A 19,978-nucleotide genomic window follows, 5' to 3' on the forward strand; every position below is an offset into this window, starting at 1 on the left:
GACACCCAGTGAGTATCATTGCATTTGCAGCACAGTGAACTCAAAAATGGATTGTTGTCCAGAAGTGCAGCAAAGAAGGCAGTTCTCTCCAAGAGAAACATACAGGTCAGAGTGAAATTTTAAAAAGAGAAATACAAAAACTGCATAATGTAAAACTCCCATTGTGATCCTGTGGTCAGTGAGAGGTGATGACCTGTAATCCAGCACGTCTGTTCTAAACTTTCATGGCAGGTGCAGTTGTATACTAAAGGATGGTGCTGGGGCAGTCAGCTGTAGGTGGCATCATCTGACACTTCATTCCTTTACAGCTGCATCACAGGTCCTGGCAGAAAGGAGTCATCATGTAAATGTTTCTTAGTGTATCAGTGAATTGCAATCAATGAATTGATACACTTGAAACAATAATGGATCTCTAACAGTCAGGATTATGCCCACAAATTGATTCACTCAGTAATTCACTCTGGAACAGCGTTCCAGAGTGAATTACAGACGTTTTGAATAAGGTTTTACACCATAAATATTATTTTCAAATAAATCTGATATATTTGCCATTACAGCCGTTGAAACCTATAAAATGTCTATAAATGTTCCTCAATAAAACATGTACATGTATAAAACATAATTTAACTAGACTAAAGCCTCAACGTTTAAAAACAACAAAACAACATGCCAGAAAATAACACAAAAATCAAAACAGCAGAGTGGCGCTAGAGAGTCTCATTTCTTAAAAGGAGCCTCATGCTCCTTTAAAGGAGCTTGAGGCTCCTTTTAAGAAATGAGACTCTCTAGCGCCACCCTTCACCACGACGGCCGTTGGGGGTACTGCAGCCAACAGTGAAGCCGGCACGGGAAAACGGGGAGAACGCACATGCAGCGTCATGTGACGTCACATCCGCAGCCCAGCGCGGGAAATTCGGGACCGAATTGCAGCACATTTTGCAGCACACAGCCTGTTCAAGGCAAAGGAGAGATACACTAGAGGGCTCATTCTTTTGGGTTTGGAACGCTTCATCTGACATTATTACTAGAAAACTTAAAATGTATAGGGATTTTTTTCATAAATCCTGCCACAATCCGGCCTCAAGCTCCTTTAAGTGACTTAGTAACTAGTATTACTTTTGAAGAAAGTTGTGATTTTTAAGGAATACTTGTTAATGTTTGTATTCTGTTTTTAATCTAATATTTTCTTTGTTGGTGACCTAACAGTAGAAAAGTTTTATGGTGTTTCGTGGAACAAGTCACTGTTCCACTGTTCCACGTACCGCCTGGACATAGCATAGCATTTGTGTATTGTTCTGAACAAAAACAGCCTCGTCATCCTTGATATTGCCATCTTGAAAGAACAGTTTGTGGAGGAGGAGGTCGAGTAGTTCTGCAACTTTTGTTGGATGCTTGTTTAGTGTGAGTGGCTGGATGATGGAGATCATGAAGAGATCCTTGCCTTCCGTTCTTAGCGGAGGCTGCTGGTATCTGATTTGCACAATAAAAGATGTTTGAGGTGAACAGTGCCATATTTATTAAGACAGAAACCATCTGCCCTAAAAAGATGTCCCAGAAAATGTTGAAGTTGTCAATAATTGTTCAACACATGCATCTTTAAGCCATTTGTTGAGCGTCAGGAGTCTGCTGAATCTCTATCTCCACCCCGGACTGTACGTAGAGGTCCACTGAAAAACGCCTCGGTATTAAGGCCCTGAAATCCGTGTATCATTCGTTCTTTCCATTTTCAATTGGCCATCAAAAATCAAAACATGAAAAAGTGACTGGTTATTGTCTGCTGCAACGTGCAGGAAATGTCTTTGTGCGTCAAACCACTGTGGAACAAGTCCTTAATTGAAACTGTGTGTTGTTCCAACACCGCCATGGTAGCCATGGTTACCCGAACTGCCACGTACCATGAATGTAGAACCGCGTACACATCCATTTCCGGGTCACGTAAACCGGACCAATTAAATATTAAAATCAAATTCAGTCCTGTGGCCCGTTTTTTATTTCGTATTTTTGATCTGTGCCTAAAATTGAAATATGAAAAACCAGACGTTTTTCCGTTTTTTGTGTTATAATAAAAAACAAATAACAAAATAACCAGTCACTTTTTCATGTTTTGATTTTTGATTGACAATTGAAAATGGAAAGAACGATTGATACACAGATTCCCCGAACTTTGTTCAGCAGTAAATAGTCCTCTTTCAAGATTTCTGACCATTGCTTCACAACATCAAGGGCTCCTGGGTGTATGATGAGGTTTTTTTTTACTGTTGGATGCTCATCAGTGATCATCAATATTTTTTCCCAAAGTAAAATAAGCAAAGCAAGCAGAGGTTGCGTCCGCATTGTAAGATAGCGAGTAAGAACTCTCTTGGCACACATTCGTTTTTTGCTAATACCTGACATGAAGCACTATACAAACAGCTCACACTGGTAAAAAAGTTGTAATTGCTAATGTGACAAAGGAGAACAAACCCATGTCCCTGAGCAACTTAAGAATTTGTCTTAAGTAACTGCTGAATTGTAAACTTATACTGAAGCCACCTTTTTCTGGCAAGCAAATACAGAGAATAATTAGACATAGCTACAGTACAAATATATTTATATTGTTATTTAGATTTGTTCTTTGGTACACTTTTGCTTTTTTCCATTTCCTTGTGAGTCTAAAGCATTTACGGGACAACTTTAAGATTTTTTTAAAAGTTTGTAGGGAGATCAACGGTTCTTTAAAAGAAATATACTGTGGTCCTGATGGTTTGATTTGATGTCATGGCTAAAAAAAAGGGAACAAAAAACTACGGCAATAATATTTTGGCTACCCACAGAAACATGCCTAAAGCATGTGAAAATATTTTCACAGCACCACACCTCTTGATTATCTGTACCTTTTTGTAAATCCTTTCTTTTTCCAGGAATACAAACATCTAAATGGATTGAGACTATATCCAGTACTCCTTCACGCATTAAATCACCAATATTATAGTCATCACAAATGGGATGTTAATTCCGGAAAAATAATTCCTTGTTTAGTGTTTGCAATCTCTAATTAAAACAAAAAACAAAAAAATGCTAAACACATATTGATTACCTTGGGGCAAGAGAGTTGTATTGCATACTCTTTTTCTCTGCTTTAAACAGTCTCTTAAATGGATGGTTGGTCAAGGATCTTTCTTGACAACTTCTTTAATAATCCACGCACCTATTCACAGTATGAACAAAGGTTATCACTGTGAACAGTTTTTCAACAAGGCATTAATAAGCACAGTTTCTTAGTAACTGGGGTCGAAAATGTGTCTGGAGAAAAATAGCTTAGTTTCTTCATTCAAAATGCTCAGATGCATGATTTAACAAGTGGAGATACATACTGTATCATTTAAGGACATTTCTATCAGTTATAGGAAGAAAAATATAGGTTGGGTTCAGGTACTATATATCATGTCAAAGCACGGTTTTTCTAATTGTCTCCTGGGCTCAGTGTTAAAATGTATATATTTCTCTCTAAGGGACACAAAGTGACCCATCTCTAACCAAATAGAAGATATCTATGATAGGAAGCACTTTGTCCAAGAAAGATTATCAGCTCCACTGAGGGAACAGCTCAGAGGTGGAGACAAATGTTTGCAATCAGGAGGGGAAGTCTTGCATGGACTGGAGGCTTCCAGATGGCCTTTCCATCTTTTACAAAATACAAAAAATACCACTAAAATGTTCCGATTATATGATCTGAGAATGAAAGATTAGTGAAAGAGCAATTCGCAGAAATACCAATAAAATCTTTGGTTGAAGAAACAAATAAGTCTTCAACTAGTGTGATGGGGAAGCTTAAGGTATAATTCAGTTCAGCTCAACATCACTGTTCCCATAGCGACAAATAATAACTATGGTATTTGATCTATTCCGTTACTTCAACCATGATTTATATGAAACTATCTTGGTCAAAATGGCTTCATTTTATTCAGTGTGCACAGTTCGCTCCAAACTGAGTTGCAGTATGAAGATGAGGGTGTCCGGTAGTGTTAACAATATTAAAATTTCCAGAAGTTCTTTTTAATTCCTGTATCAAAATATGACATGAGGACGTTTGTATGTATGTTCATGTTTTTTTGTGCATGTAGCAGAGGCAGCTGGTGATTACAGCAGAGTTTAAAGTGTAAACATTTGACTCTGAATCTGGGTCATGCTCCACTAAAATGAGCATTGGAGGTAAGGCCTTAAATTAAATTTTCTGGTGAATTAAGGGGTAAAAAGTGGCAGTTAATAAGACTGAATTTTATTAAACAGCTATACTTTGGTACCAGTGTTTGCATGATAGAGTAATACCAGGCACCGATTTAGTTGCAGAATGCTAAATGGAGGAAACGTGTATTTCTGATGTGTGAATTTCTTGGTAGGTATTTCTAGGTAAGTTAAAAAAGATAACGTACCTATTTATTCAGTCATTTATTTACCTTTTTTTCTATAAAGCAAACTCTTTTTTTCCCAGTGGTATTAATTCATGGACTGTCTACTTGATTATCCAAATGGCACAGCACATTTCTTTCAACAGCAGGACTAATACGGTGGAGCTGGGATAAGCATTCATAGGCCAGTCGATAAACCAATACCTTTACAAAGGGCACATACTTGGCCCATAACATACCTGGTATAAAATAAAAATCTAAAAAAAAAAAAAAACAATCTTCACAGACATATTGACACACAGTCAAATGCCACAGATTCCAAATACAAAATAAGTTTTTTTCAGTGTAGAACTTGGTACCCTAAGCAGCAGCCTCATACCATTATTGCATGTTGTGTTATTTTTACATGCTGCTCTTTCTGTAGTACTGACAAACGGGTAGCATGCACAGGGGCACAATATGCATTAAAAGTGTAGTCTTCACAGATATTGAACAACATACCAAATGTGTAAGTCAATGTATGTGCTTGTACATACAGCATTGCCTGTAAATCAGACTGGTCTTCCGTTACATCATCATCCTTTGTTAACATATTATTATTGTATTAGCCCGAATTAACCAGTTTCCAGTTCATACTGGTGACCACACCAAAAAGTCAGAAATCTATCATGGGATTAAAAAAAAAAAACCTTGATTGAGTACCTTGTAAAATAACTAAATATACAAGCAAAGGCTGTAGAGGCATCAATAAAAACTGTGGAAGTATGCCTGTTGTAAAAAAATTCTAAAATATCTTCCAAAGCATAAATCCACATATCAGTGCCATGTCCATGTTTGAGACCAAACTATATGTCAAAGGTCAGGAGAAACATTGCCATCTTTGTCACAATTAGTCTTTCTATAAAAAACTAGCCAGATATAATGTCTTCCAGGTGATCAGGGAGACAGGTAAGAGAGTAGCCTACTTGACATATAGGAAAGTAGACAATGAGACATGGTGGAGAAATGAGCAAGAGCAGGAGCCTGCACAGAGGAGGAGAAGAAGTGGGACACTGAGAGGATGGAGAATTCCTGTAGTGTACAGTATATTTTGTTATTAGGCTTTTTGTGTGCCACTCCTCTGAGTCTCCTGTGTTTGGGCCCAAACATGGTAAAACAGGGCAGTCTGCAATCAGTGAAATCTACTTATGGGATTTTACTCTTTTCTTGATTGAGGAACTTCAGCAAAGGCCACAGGCTTTTATTTGTAATGTCACAATATGTTCACTCTCGACCAAAAATGGATGAACAGATTTGTCACCATCTTTTGGCTGTCACATGTGTGCAAAACACTTTGCAAAGGCCATACTAAAACAAGTGTGACAAACATTTGTTTCAAAATAGGGCTTGTTGGGCATTGGGTATTAGAAATAGGAAAAAGGCAAGGGCAGCCGGGGGGGATCGGAGGCGGGCACGGAGCATGAGAACCCTCAAACAAAGAGCCACCCAGACAAGCCCAACAGAAAAGAGTCCCAAAGAGTCCGTTGTCTAACCCAGGTTAGACAACGGACACCCGTTCACACATACTGTATATACCAATATGTACTCACTGACAAAGACATGGACAATCATTCTCTCACCACTCCCATCTCCACCTGGAGGCCTGGCACAGCCCACAGCCCCCCCGCCCAGGCAGCACGGCGAACCCATACACTGTACTTGGGTCCGGCTATCAATCCCTCCCATGGTCCCCCCGCCCCAGACCGAATGCAGGAAACAGTGTCTCCCCCTCCAAAGAGCCTATGTGCAAAAGCTCTTGTGATGTGTACATTTGTTGAGTGTAGGGACGTCTAAGATGTTATTAAAAACTGAGGAGCAGGCAGTCCCGGGGTATGTAAGACAGCGTCCCCCATGCGCCGGACCCCCTAACCCCTCAAGCCTAGGTGAATGTGTGGGTGAGTCATGTAGAGGAGCAGGTGGAGGAGAAGAGCACGAAGCCAGGAGGCAAGGCCAGCAGTACTGTACCCCCCAACTCCCTGCCCCCAAGGGCCACTAGAAGCCTGTATACCAGCGCCCCAAGTCAACCCCCAATTCCAAGAGTTACAGGATCAACACCCAACCGACCCCACTAGGTGATGAAGCCCATAAACAGGGACCAGAGAGAACGCAGTTCTGCCGAATGATGTTTAGTGGAAGCAGACATTATCTCGTTACAGATATGGTCTGACAAAAGATTCCTAAATTGAGTAATACACAGATTAGACTTTTGTTTCCAGTTCATAAGAATGGTTTTCTTTGCGATGCATAAAACAGTGAGAACCAAGTGAGCCAAGTTAGGTTCTGTGTAGATGGACCCAGGTGAACTAGTATGCAACGTGTGGGGTACACAGGAATTCTGCAATTGAGCCATGTGGATAAATCTTCACATACCTCTAGCCAAAATGTCTGCACAGCTGCACAAAACCATAAAGCATGCATATAATTATCAGGGGTGTTTTCTGTGCACTGTGAGCAGATATTAGAGGGTGCAAAACCCATCGAGTCAAGTTTAACAACACTTGTGTTCCTGTCACCTGCAATCCTGGCTTTAGACACAACGACCACTTATCTTAGTTCTTCATGTAACCCGGCTCTTGGATAGTCAGTTACAGTAGTTCAGTGGTTTTTATGACAAATGAATACATCATAAACAGGAATAACATCAAGGGACATCTGTTGGTGTGTGATAAAATTACTTGTTTAGTGTATACACATATAAAATAAACAAATACATCACAGTTTCAGAAAGTAATTATCATATCACATAATAAAAGACTTAATAATAATCTGTCTAGAATGTAATTACAATCCCTTTTTGTGATGGACAAAAGAGGATGTGAGAGTGGAGGGGATGTGGAGAGTGACAGGAAAGAGCTGGAGAGGTGAAGAAGCCATAGTTGTGATTGAGCAACATACTGTGTAGCACGTGATTTCATTATCTGTTGAAAAGTCAAGTCACTCTTGTATGGCCTATAAGTCCAGAAAAAACATATAATTTCCACAAATTTTGCAATTGTGTCTGTCTGTCTGTCTGTCTAATCCCAATAAAGATCAACAGCTTGACATTTTGTAGTTTACAGTTTAAAATGAATTTTATCTTTTATATATTTTATAATATTATAATACTATGATATATTATAATATTATAATACATGGATCCAATAAATAATAAATAAATAAATAAATAAATAAAAATAAATAATACAAACATAGCATTTAAAGTCTGTTTTGGCTCTCTGTGACTAATTCACTTACGCACTTGTGTGATTGCACTTGAAAATATGTAAGGTGAGTAGAACAAAAAATGTGAGTGTGGGAGACGGCAATCTATCTATCAGCATTGGAAGTATTTGCATCTAAGTGTGGAGTAAAATATTTCTTAACCCTATGCCAGATCTATAATATCTAATACACACATTTCTGAGACCTTTGTCATATCCTCTTAATCAAAAAAGGAAAAAAGTTTCACTCAAACCAAAAAGTTATTAGAAATAAAAAATACATAAATGTACCTAATGTATTCATAATGATAATGAAAATATTTATTTAGAAATTGTTTTAATACAAAATTTGGAGTGTTTTTTATTCCAATATATATTTAACATTTCAAATAAAAATTAATTTTGGATTTTTTTTTCACATGTTAGGCTTAAAACAGGGTTAAAACATACAGAACATTGTTTACATTGTTATAAAATGATTGTAAGTTAAGAGGAATAAAAAAAATATTTCTCTGAAGTCAAAATGATTTAATGTTTTATGTACAAAACTGTATCTTACCCCTAACTCATAACCATTAATAGATTGCAAAAAAAGAGGAAAAAGACTGAAGTTTGACAGAAAATAAAGCTTTCTCAAAATATCTTAACATTGTCATCATTTTGAAATTGTAAGAAACGCCGTAGTAGTACCGGTAGCTGTATCTACATGAATAGAAGCAGCATCATGCTTTAATTACCTTGGACAAGGATGTTCACTGAAGTTGTTCTTGGCTGACTGTTCGTCTGGACCGCACACACGTACTGCCCTTCATCTGCCATATCCAAATTTTCAATCTTGATTGTATACTCCTCTTGATTGAGAGTCACCAGACTGACTCTGGGATCCACTGACCACTTGTCTTCCCCAGCATACAGTATACTTGAGCGGTTTAGCCATGCTGTGCGTGTTACAACGTCACCCTGTTCACACCTGTAAAGGAGTAAAAATAAATTGAAAGTTCAAGCAGATATTCAAAAAACAAAAGGTGGATCAATGGAAAGAAATTAGTTAATTAATTAGTTTCGAATTATCGCATTCTGAGAATCGTTCAGGTCTATACAACTAAATGACTCCTCTCCGTTTACATTGTCACAACTTCTGGTGCACCCTAAGTCTCTTCCATTGCAGTGGCAACAGCGACGTCAACTGCATCCATGGGACATTTGTGGTGATATGTTAGGGATAGAATATATCCACAGACAGCAGTGGCTCTTCAAATTAACAACATTAATACAATAAATATCATTTCTGCAAAGATAAACTACAGGCTTTAACATGTGCATGTACAGTATCTTGGTATACATTTTTCACAGTTTTAAACTGAGAACAGAACTGTCTTTTCCACTGCTGCAATCATCTGGTGGTACATGCAGCAGAGGGGCTTATCCCTTCATGACAGTTCACCCTCTTTCTCCTTTTCTCTAGTGGTGTTTTACTGCCTGAGATGTTCACTTAGCAGCTTATCACTGGGGCTGTCCTCCAGATGTATTTCTGGATTTTTGTCATTTCATTCCAGATGGTGGCTTTGACACTCATTATTTTCCAGCTTCAAGGGACTAGTGAGTTTCCTTCTGCTTAGTGTAGACTCTCAGGGCATCAGACTGACAATAAAACAATCCAAATTTGTCTTTCTTGACACCTGACAGCAAATTCTTGCACTTGGGACATACTAAAAACCCGTTTTTAACCACCAAACTGTGGTCCAAAATCATAGGTTGCATACACAAATTTGCAAATACATCTGTACACACAACAAATACATCATACAGGCTGAAGAGGAGTTAGATTTTCTTTCATCCAGAGAGGGAGCAAGCCCTTCCTGAATAAATCCCTGACTTAGAGTGCTGGTTCCTTCCCCTAGTTGTATTGGACTCGACTCATTTTGGTTAATTTTTGCCAGTCTTCACTATTCTTTCATTGAAAACAACTCTATTGAGCCCATGGATACTTTCCTCTCATTTTCTCAAAATCCCCACTTTTGGCCAAAATTGTATCTTTATAAATTCACAGATTTTGCACATATTTAGGTGCATTTTGGTACTGCACCTAAATTATCCAAGAACTGAAAAGTGGCAACACTAGAAAAAGGAATGTTTTGCTTTTAAACTTTATATCATTTAATGGCTTAAGCATACATGAATGCAACTGTTTTTCTACAATCTAAACCTGTTTTAATTAAATGGACAGCATAACTAAGGTTTTCCAAAGTAAATTGGTTATATAAACACAGTTTCCCTTACATCCATTTCAGCTTAATCCCTCTGGGCAAAGAGGTCGCCACTGCGGATCATAGTCACGCACATCAATTTGGCCTGATGCCCTTTCTGATACAACCCTGCAGGCATAGGGTGAGACAAACAACCATTCACGCTCACACACACCCTTTAGGCAATTTGAAATTGTCAATCAACCCAGACATACAGTACATGTTTTTGAACTGTGGGACGAAGCCAGACTACCTGGAGAGAACATGTAAACTCCACACAGAAAGACTCCCACTGGGTCTTGGATTCAAACCAGGAACCTTCTTGCTGTGAGGCAACAGTGGAAACCACTTAGCAGCTGTGCTGCCCACAGTGTCCGTCACACCTGAACATAATATTAAAGGATTTTCTCAATAACCATTAGTTTAATGTACACATGTTCAAAGGTTCTGTGACAGGCTTTTACTGCCACCTTTGAAGGTTCTTGGATCTGCTTTTTACTTACTCCATAAATACTAAAAATGTATCATTTAAAGGGGACCTATTATGGCATTTAATGTATATTTTAAACAGGCGTTGAATGTCTTAAAAAAAATCTAAAGCTTGTTTTTTCTACATAAAACAGAAATTCAGCCTGTGGGCCATGTCTCTAGTTTTACCGCTTCTAACCTCTTTTCTGTGCTTCATTTTAAAGGTATTGTGACATGAAAAACACATTTTTCTTGATTTTTTGTGTTTTGTTGGGTGTCTTGACATCAATTACACCCAAAAAACAACAAACTTTTAACATTCAGTGTATTGTGTGCTTTCTGGGATTTTCCGCATAACTGTGCAAAAACGGCGCACCTGGTTTGGTGGCGGGTCGTTACGCTAAATCACCGCCCCCTCCACCCAGCTCCCTGCCTCCTCTCCTCTCCAGCGCACCATAAAGGCTGATTTATGGTTCCGCGTTACACCGACGCAGAGCCTACGGCGTAGGGTTACGCGGCGACGCGCACCGTACGCTGAACCCTACGGCGTAGGCTCTGCGTTGATTTAACGCGGAACCATAAATCAGGCTTAACACAGAGCTGTTTAGAGCCTCTTTTGTTCTAATCACCGGAGGAAAACTGCTAAGAAGACCCGCGGCCACTGACTGGACTTAAGATGAGGGGACACTGCTGCTTGCATGCCTTTATTTTTATGATTGTTTGCTGTGGACTGTCTGCTTCGCCCTGCTGCTTTTCCGTGCATGCTTGCTTCGCCTGTCGCTCCCGGCTTAACTCTCCGACGCCGCTGTGAGCGTATTGCTCGCGGGGAGCTGCGGTCCCGGTCCTCTGGTCCCGGTTGGACTTCATCCCCGGGCTGTAGTCGCCCTGTCTTCGGTGGGCGCGTGTGTGTGGAGACGCCGGCAGAAGTGTGTAGCGGTTGGGTTGGAGGAGGTTTGGAGGAGGAGCGGGGCAATGATTGACAGGAAAGGGGGAAAAGGAAGCGTTTTTCACGGCGCAAAAAAACACTGTCATAAAAAGCCAGGAATGGAGTACTAGAGTGAAGTTTTTCTTGTTACACTCTCTTAGACACATTTGAGGGATGTTGGCCAAGACTTTTAATAGTGTTAAAAGCATGTTAAAAATGATGTCACAATACCTTTAAGGGGAGGGGAGGCTATGATAATGAGGCTCTGCGCTGATTGGCTGCTTGAATGACGTGTAGCAGGGGAGGAGACAAAACCTCGCTCCGGCAAGAGCAGCCGGCTGCGTAGTACACAAAACGTGTCCCATGCGAGAAGCTTCTGCGACAAAATAAATTCCATTGTTTTATTTTTTTGTATTGGACTGTCCTAACTGGCCGCGAGTTTAACGGTTTCAGTGTGGACAGAGAGCGTCCGATGTCACGCAGCTTGATGCGATAGTCTGACGCTCGCATGCAGTTACACGCTGTAAACGGATCTTAAAGCCTGATTTATGGTTCTGCGTTAAATCGGCGCGTACCCTACGCCGTAGGCTCTGCGTTGGTGTAATGCGGAACCATAAATCAGCATTTAGTCACCTCGTCTTCACACAGGAAGATTTAATTGAATTCTAAACAGGGACACCAGTTATTTACTCCGATCCCTCATCATTTCATATGTTACAAGAAATCACAACACTGTATTTTCACAAATGGCAACTTTATTGTTAAAAAAATAACATAAGTTGTATATAAATAACATTAATGCACTATTGCTGGCTCAAGGAAGGACCGTGCGTCTTCTGAATGTGTCGTTGAACAGCTTCAGGTGCATTGGAAGATCTGAAACCATGAACAGAAAAAAAAAATGTATTACGGTACTAATATGGCGCTTTTGCACTAGTACCTCCTCAGCTCGGTGCGGCTCCACCCGTTTTGTCCCCGTTTGTTTTTCCACAGCCAGGTAAGAAGTGGGCAGGTTGGGGTGAAGCTGCTGTGACGTACTCGATTGCGCAACCGCTTTGTTCATGTCGGCACTGATGAGAAATCAGCTGGAGCCGCGAGCGGCTGAGAGTAAAACAGCCCATCTACATCCCTTTTTTAATTCTCTCGTCAGCCACCAGGTTTATGAACATCTGCACCTCAGAGTTGGATCACCAAACAGACGTTTTGCGCTTTATAATAAAATCGCAGCGAGCCGCGAGTCGCTCTCGCGCTGACTCCCGCTTCCTGATTCAAACGTCTGACGGCCCCGCCCCCGACCAATCAGTGGCGCGGAGGGTGGTGACGTCAGAAATAGTCCCGGCTAAGCCCGGTTAGAACCTCGCCAGAAAAAGTATCCGCTTGGAGCGGCTCTACCCGCCTCAGCCCCTAGTGGAAAAGCGCAAGACGGGGCCGTGGCGGGTAGAAGCGAGTTGAGGAGGTACTAGTGCTAAAGCGCCAATAGAGGCCCCGGTCCGGTTCGTGAGCGGCCTCGGTGCTCCGGAGCTAAGCTAAATACTTAGCCCATCCAAAGATCATACTTGTAGACAAATATAAATAACATAAAAAAAATAACGTCACTTACCGCTGACTCGTGTGCAGTTGTCGGGTCCGTACTGTTGGTACTGATCCTTTTATGAGGGTAAATGTCGATGCAAAACCTCATTTTTACTGTCCCCTCGCTGTGGAAACAGCCAGCGCTTCTGAACAATGGCGGAGCTCCGGCCGGCTGAGCTGGTTGTGGGCGTGGTTTCAAACAAACCAAAATGCCATGTCAAGTTAATGTCCTACAACTCATTAAGCAATTTTATAGGCCTGCAGATAGATAGATAGATAGATAGATAGATAGATAGATAGATAGATAGATAGATAGATAGATAGATAGATAGATAGATAGATAGATAGATAGATAGATAGATAGATAGATAGATAGATAGATAGATAGATAGATAGATAGATAGATAGATAGATAGATAGATAGATAGATAGATAGATAGATAGATAGATAGATAGATAGATAGATAGATAGATAGATAGATAGTTTCTCAAGCTGACTTGAGAAACAGGCTGCAGGGGGATCATCTTGCAGCCTGTTACCTGCTGAGCATCAACCGTCCACCTATTGAAGAATTTCCATACAACTGAGCCTTAGAGCTGTTTTACAACAGTTTTTTCGTTAATTTTAATCTTTTAATTTGTTTATTTAATAATAATTCAATCTTTATTTCAGACTCAGATAGGTCCATATAAATACAATAAAAGAGACAACAACAACATTAGACAAAACAACAAAGGACAGAATAAGAACATACCTAAAAAATATACAAACACCCTCTCCAATGCCTCCAAAAACTAGAAAAGAACCTAGTACTGCTCTTTTTGGGCATGGTTAAAGCCATAATAATTTCATTTTTTGAGTCATTCAGCCTTGCCATAAAATTATACATGAGATTCCTAAGGACAGCGTCTAAGGTAGAAACACCACTGTGCACAAACAACTGACTGGCACTCGTCCACCTAGGGAGCTTCAAAATAATTCTAAGTGCATCATTGTATGCCACCTGTAGCTTATTAAACTTAGCCTTACTGTAGCTGCACCACAGGTGGGCAGTGTACAGTGAAGTACAATAGGCTTTAAACAAAGCAATTTTAACATTATCAGTACACATAAAAAATGTACGTGCCAACATATTTGCTTGTGCGTACAGTTTACATTACTGTCGCTCAATATCATCATCATCACAAAGGTCATCCCTGATGATGTGACCAAGATATGTGACCTTATCCACAACATTCAGCAATTTGTCTGCCAGGAAAAAGGTGGGGAATGTTCTTTTCCGGTCTTCCTTAGTCTTTACAATCATAACCACACTCTTTTTTGAGTTAAACTTGATATCAAACTGCTTCCCATAGTCTGAGCAGACTCTAAGCAGTTGCTGCAGACCAGCAGAGTAGGGAGACATGATGGCCAAGTCATCAGCTTACAGTAGATGACTAATGAGCCTTTCTCCGACCATACAGCCAGTCCTACACTCTTTAAGCCTTTTAGAGAGCTCATCCATGTACAAATTAAATAACATAGGTGACAGAATCCCATCCTGTCTAATAGGGGTGGGACGATACGGGTAAGTCCCGATTTGATACTGTGGCGATATGTGGCCCAGGATATCGATAATATCACGATATTTTCGATATTCGATATATCGATATATATATATTCGATATATCGATATATCGGTAAGAGCGATATATCACGATATATGGGACTGAAAAAGAAAAAATACCTATAAAAAGGAAAACGTCTGTAGTTATGCATTTATTAAATGCCAAAACTTCATACAAGAAAGTGCATTTGTATATTTCCTCACTGTCTCCTAGACTTGTAAATGTAAACACTGTACAGCTGGACAAATTAAAGTGCATGAACATTAATAACATGTTTTATATAAACCAGGACAGTGCACTGCTTTGTTTCTAATACTGAAAAGTCAGTAAGCAACTTAATTTTGCATAGTACCTCATTGCCTCCTAGGGCTGGGTATCTATTAAAATGTCAAGAATTGATCCGATTCTTAAGATTCAGAATCGATTATCACCATTTGATTCGATTTGATCCGATATTGATGTGGATTAGTGTTATTAAAAAAAATGTTTGCGCTGTTGCCTGAATTTTTTGACTGTAAAATAACTAGTGAAATAATAATTTCACATAATTATTGTGAAATAACTAAGAAATAAATAACTCAAATAGGCTTTTCAATATCCCTTCTTTTCCAATATCCTTTTAGCCTGTCTAATTTATTCTGTCACCACACACACATATTGCCATGAAGCATCAGGCATTTTTCACTTATGTCATGACAAACTGTATCCGATAACAGAAGAAACCAAACAAGCTATAATAAATATAAATAATATGAACTTCATTGAACTAATATAACATTTTGAAATTTAAGCTGAAATATCCAAAGCACTGAACACTGGTTGTGCACGGGTGGGCGTGTGTCTGAGTGTGTCCGTGTCCGTGTGTAACGTGTCTGGTGATTCAATGATCTGCAAGTTTTCACAGCACACGGTTGACTGGACACGGAAGGATACGAGCGAGGATCACTTACAGAGTGAAAAGCATAAACGTCATAACACAAAAAGACTGACGATCATTTACTTTAACGGCGTCTGTAATAGGTGGAATAATTTTGTATACGACGCGCTCTCCTCACGTGGAGCGCGAGCGGGGTCCGTTTACAACGCAGCTGGTTGTCTGTGCGAGCGGAGGTTAACGCACATGGCAGCTTAAACACCGGCTCAAACAGCATTAACAGTGCTGCTCAGCCTGCTGTCTGTACGAAGTAAACCGGTCGTTCTGTATTTTCTGAGCTGGTTTCTCAGGCGGCCGTTTCGACATGTTTGTTTTGTTCACGAGGGCAGCGGGGGCGGGCGGGCGGGGCAGAGCTTGAACAATAGTGCGGTGACAACCGCGTAAATCCATTATGTGTGTTGTAATAAAATATCGATATTTGCCGTCAGTATATCGATTATTTATTGAAACAGAGAGCACAACAATATATTGCAATATCAATTTTTTTCCCCACCCCTACTGTCTAACCCCATTTGTCACTAGGAAGGGTTCAGATGTAGTATTCCCCCATCTTAATTGCATGGTTTGATTTGAGTACCAAAAATGTAAAACCCGTAATAAATAAGGAGGGACCCCTCGCTCACGTAGTTTCACAAACAATTTACCATGGTTAATGCGGTCAAAGGCTTTAGAGGCGTCCAGGAAGCACATAAACATGGTAGAGTTATGTTTTCTGTACCTACTGACAGCCTCTTTCAGAGCATAAATACACATGTCAGTGCCATGTTTACTCTTAAATCCAAACTGATCATCTGTGGTGACTATATATTCCTGTAGCTTATCTAATAAGATTCTTTTCTAATACTTTTGACAATACACTGGCCAGAGCAATGGGCCTATAATTTTTTATACTGGATATCTTCCCTGTTTTATTTTTAATAACTGGCACCAGCAGAACTGAGAGCATAGAGTCAGGTAGTGTACCATGCATCAACATACCCGTAAAACACAAAGCAAGTAAAACAGAAACTCTGGGGCTAGAAAATTTCAAATGTTCTGCTGTGATCTGATCGGGACCACAAGATTTGTTTAAAGCCAATTTCCCAATGACGTAACTGACTTCATCAGGCCTAATAGCCACATTGTCATGGGAAACATCACCAACAATAAAAACATCACTTTTAACACAGTTAAAAAGGTCCATGTAATGTGTTTTCCATAAAGCAGCAATATTTACACTCCCAGTTACCCCTTCGATACTAGATGGCAAATGTATTTTACTATCATTTATTATTTATATATAAGTGTTTGTAACAGTAAAATCTGGAGTCGAGTGTGATTTCTTTACCAACGTGTCTAGTCAAGGTCAGCAGCACACTGTCACAACTATACACAGTATTGGTACTGTACTGCTTCCATCTCCTGAGCCGCCAGATGGGGAACCAGAATCTCTTTGAAGCCGGCTGGAAGTCATTCTCAATGGCCTCTCTAAACTCCTCCCACATGTGTGATTTTTGCCTCAGCAACCACTGAAGCCGCATTCGCTTGGCCTGCCGGTACCTATCCACTGCCCCTGGAGTACCACAGTGTCATGGTCAGTCCTCCGCTCTGATCTGCCTTCAGTACTTTTCCACTCCCCTCCCTCATGCTCACCCCATCTGCCAGCCATGCCCATCTCGTCACTCACTCCACTCACCTGCTCTCCCAGCTGCAGCTCCTCAGCAATCTAGAAGCTATATAAACTCCACTCTCCTCTTTGCCCACTGCCAGATCGTTTCTTTGCCATGCAAGACTCTCCAGCGTTCTCTGCCCTGACCTCCCGTTGCCGACCCTGCCTGTTCCTGGACTCTGCCTTGTCTCCTGCTCTCCGGTGCCTGACCTTGTCTTCCGAACCTGACACTGATTCCTTCCTGGTCCTGCATTCCTGCCTGCTCTTCGCTCCTGTTGAGAAATAGTGAACCAGACTACTACCACTTTGTGCTCTGTGTGCTGCTTTTGGGTTCTCTGCCGGCCGTAACACACAGGTTATAAAAGGCTCTACCTTTATGACCTACCATAGAACAAGTCCGCCTAAGCATATTTTTACAGTAGTATTTTTATTTGCTATGCATCAAAACAACCCATATAAGCCAATCTTTAATAATCTGTATGTTACAAGTCCATATTAACTAAATAAATTTGCCAGCCGGTCATAAAGGCTGTCCACCAACACATTTGGGGATTACCACCACACGTCTAGTCAGCTGCCTTGACAATGGAGGCACAGAATATAGTACACTCAGACTCAAGGTCCTCTAAATAACTCAGGATGTGATTGAAGTTCTTCCGGAGATGGGAATTGAAGCTCTCTATAACACAGGGGTGTCCAAAGTCGGTCCTCGAGGGCCGGTGTCCTGCATGTTTTGGATGTGTCCCCTTTTTATCCAATCGTGATACAAGGAGCTTGGTCATCAACAGAACTATCCATACTTTGATGACAAGGTGGTGACGACCGTTAATTACAATCAGCTGTGTTGATGCAGGGAAACAACTAAAACATGCAGGACTGCGGCCCTCGAGGACCGACTTTGGACACCCCTGCTCTAACAGAAGATTCTGCCAGATGTTCCCAGCAGACTTTTACAATACGTTTGGGACCACCAAGTCTGACTGACGTCCAAGATGTGTGGCCACAAGTCCGATGGTACAACTACAAAATCAATCATCGATCTGCGACCTAGGGTGTCCTGGTGCCAAGTGCACATATGGATATCCTTATGCTTGAACATGGTGTTTGTAATGGACGATCTGTGACAAACTCAAAAGTTTAGCGTGAGCATTGAAGTCCTGCTGCAGAACGAGGGAGAGGGGAGAAATTATTATTTTTTGGATGTTCAAATGGCTCTTTGAAAAGCCTACAGCTGAAATATCACGCTACAATGAACTCTGACAGTAGTTAGAAAGAGGTCTTATTTCTCCACTCTCTTAATGGGCCCCCTGTGAAATCCACAATATAGTTTAAAATCCTCTTTTAAATCTATGGACCGAGCTGAACAGTATCTTAAATATGTCAAATTACCTTATTATGCAAACACAGGGCTCCCCTCCTAAAAAGAATGATTAGCATCTAGAGTTTCTAAAATCTTTAGTAGAAGACAGCCTTCAGTTGTGAGGTCTAAGTTCTGAAATTCAATGCACATGACATAATTTGCTCAGCTGTGTGGATACACTTCCTACTTTCTGATGCTAACTGGTGTTATTTTCCTCTCTTTTTTAAGTAATTTGTAAAACAACAGCTACAATACAATATCACTTAGGGCAGTGTTTCCCAACCTCAGTCCTCAAGGGCCACTGTCCCGCATGTTTTAGATGTTTCCCTTCATCATCACACCTGATTCTAATTAATGGTCCTAATTAGCTTGTCATCAAGGCCTGCACAATTCTGTTGATGACACAGCCACTTGTATCACGGTGTGCTGAAGCAGGGTAACATCTAAAACATGCAGGACAGTTAGGATCGAGGTTGGGAAACACTGACTTAGGGAAATGGTAAAGTATTAAATATAACTCATTTACATTTCTTCCTGTGAAACCGGCTTCTGATTTACTTCTGGAGGAATCCACTCGTGCTACTTTTAAGCTTAAGCTAAAAACCCTCCGTACGGTAAAGCTCAAGGTTGGCTTAGGTCATGGCTGAGTGGGAAGCAGCACACTATTTCATGGATATGTGATAAAAGACACATCATATCCTGCAGCACCAACATGATAAAAAGTCACTATCAGAGTCACCGTTTTTTAAGCATTTATAAATGCTCAGATGAGTACAAATGAGCAGTGTATCTCCAGCAGCTGCATGTTCAAGATTGTATTTAAAGAACTGTCTTGTAAATGTAGGTATTGCATGCACCAAATAGAAAATGGGAGATGACTGTAATTTAAAACCAAAAGAATGATCAAATTGCTAATTTTAAATAATATACTTATGTATACCACATTACTATAAAATATACATGACTCATGACATGAGCAAAATGCATTCTGTCAAATCAAATGTCTTAAATTAAACAAAAGAAACAGAAGAATATGGTGTTTTATTTTTTTAAAGTAATACTAATTTATAAAAAAAAAAGAAAAATATATATATTTTTTTAAAAGGTGAAGGGCATGTATTTTAAGGGTTTATTCATCCCCGGAGGCCCCTTGTTTCATAATTGCTCAATGACCGCATTGCTGCTCCAGTTTATCTCCCTCTAGCTTGGAGAGGTTACTCATGGGTCATGTAGCAGAATCAGATCTGGTTTGTTCTCATCCTTTGGGAGGCTCTTAAATAAGAGGAAAATACACATGCTTGGGGAATATATAATTTGTCCCAATGGAATCGCAGTAGACTCAAAGCAATTGACATAGCCAAAAAATATCCATACAGAAAATCTGTGTTTCCCTGCTGTGTCCCACACTGATAGGGGAAAATAGGCCAGTTAGCTACAAGCATCCCACCTGCCTACAATTTTCATTCTTCCTGTTTTAAGTTGACGTAGTACAGATATGACTGCCGAGACAAAGTTGATGGCTCCTCTCATGGTAAGAAGGTTTGGTGTCTGCAAAAATGTATGATCTTTCCTTCATTGAGCTGGACACAA

General features: G+C 40.2%; 1 protein-coding gene across 4 annotated transcripts in view; it reads right to left on the reverse strand.

The window, feature by feature from the left end:
• The window catches only part of ntm (neurotrimin), a 290,781-nt gene that overhangs the window by 69,300 nt on the left and 201,503 nt on the right, over window positions 1-19,978 (reverse strand). For all 4 annotated transcript variants that reach the window (XM_061740234.1, XM_061740233.1, XM_061740232.1 and 1 more), the window contains exon 3: window positions 8,365-8,597. In XM_061740234.1, the coding sequence (XP_061596218.1) occupies window positions 8,365-8,597 (233 nt within the window). The remainder of the gene's footprint in view (window positions 1-8,364; window positions 8,598-19,978) is intronic.

Source organism: Cololabis saira, chromosome 14, assembly GCF_033807715.1.
Source record: "Cololabis saira isolate AMF1-May2022 chromosome 14, fColSai1.1, whole genome shotgun sequence".
Taxonomy (NCBI): Eukaryota; Metazoa; Chordata; class Actinopteri; order Beloniformes; family Belonidae; genus Cololabis; species Cololabis saira.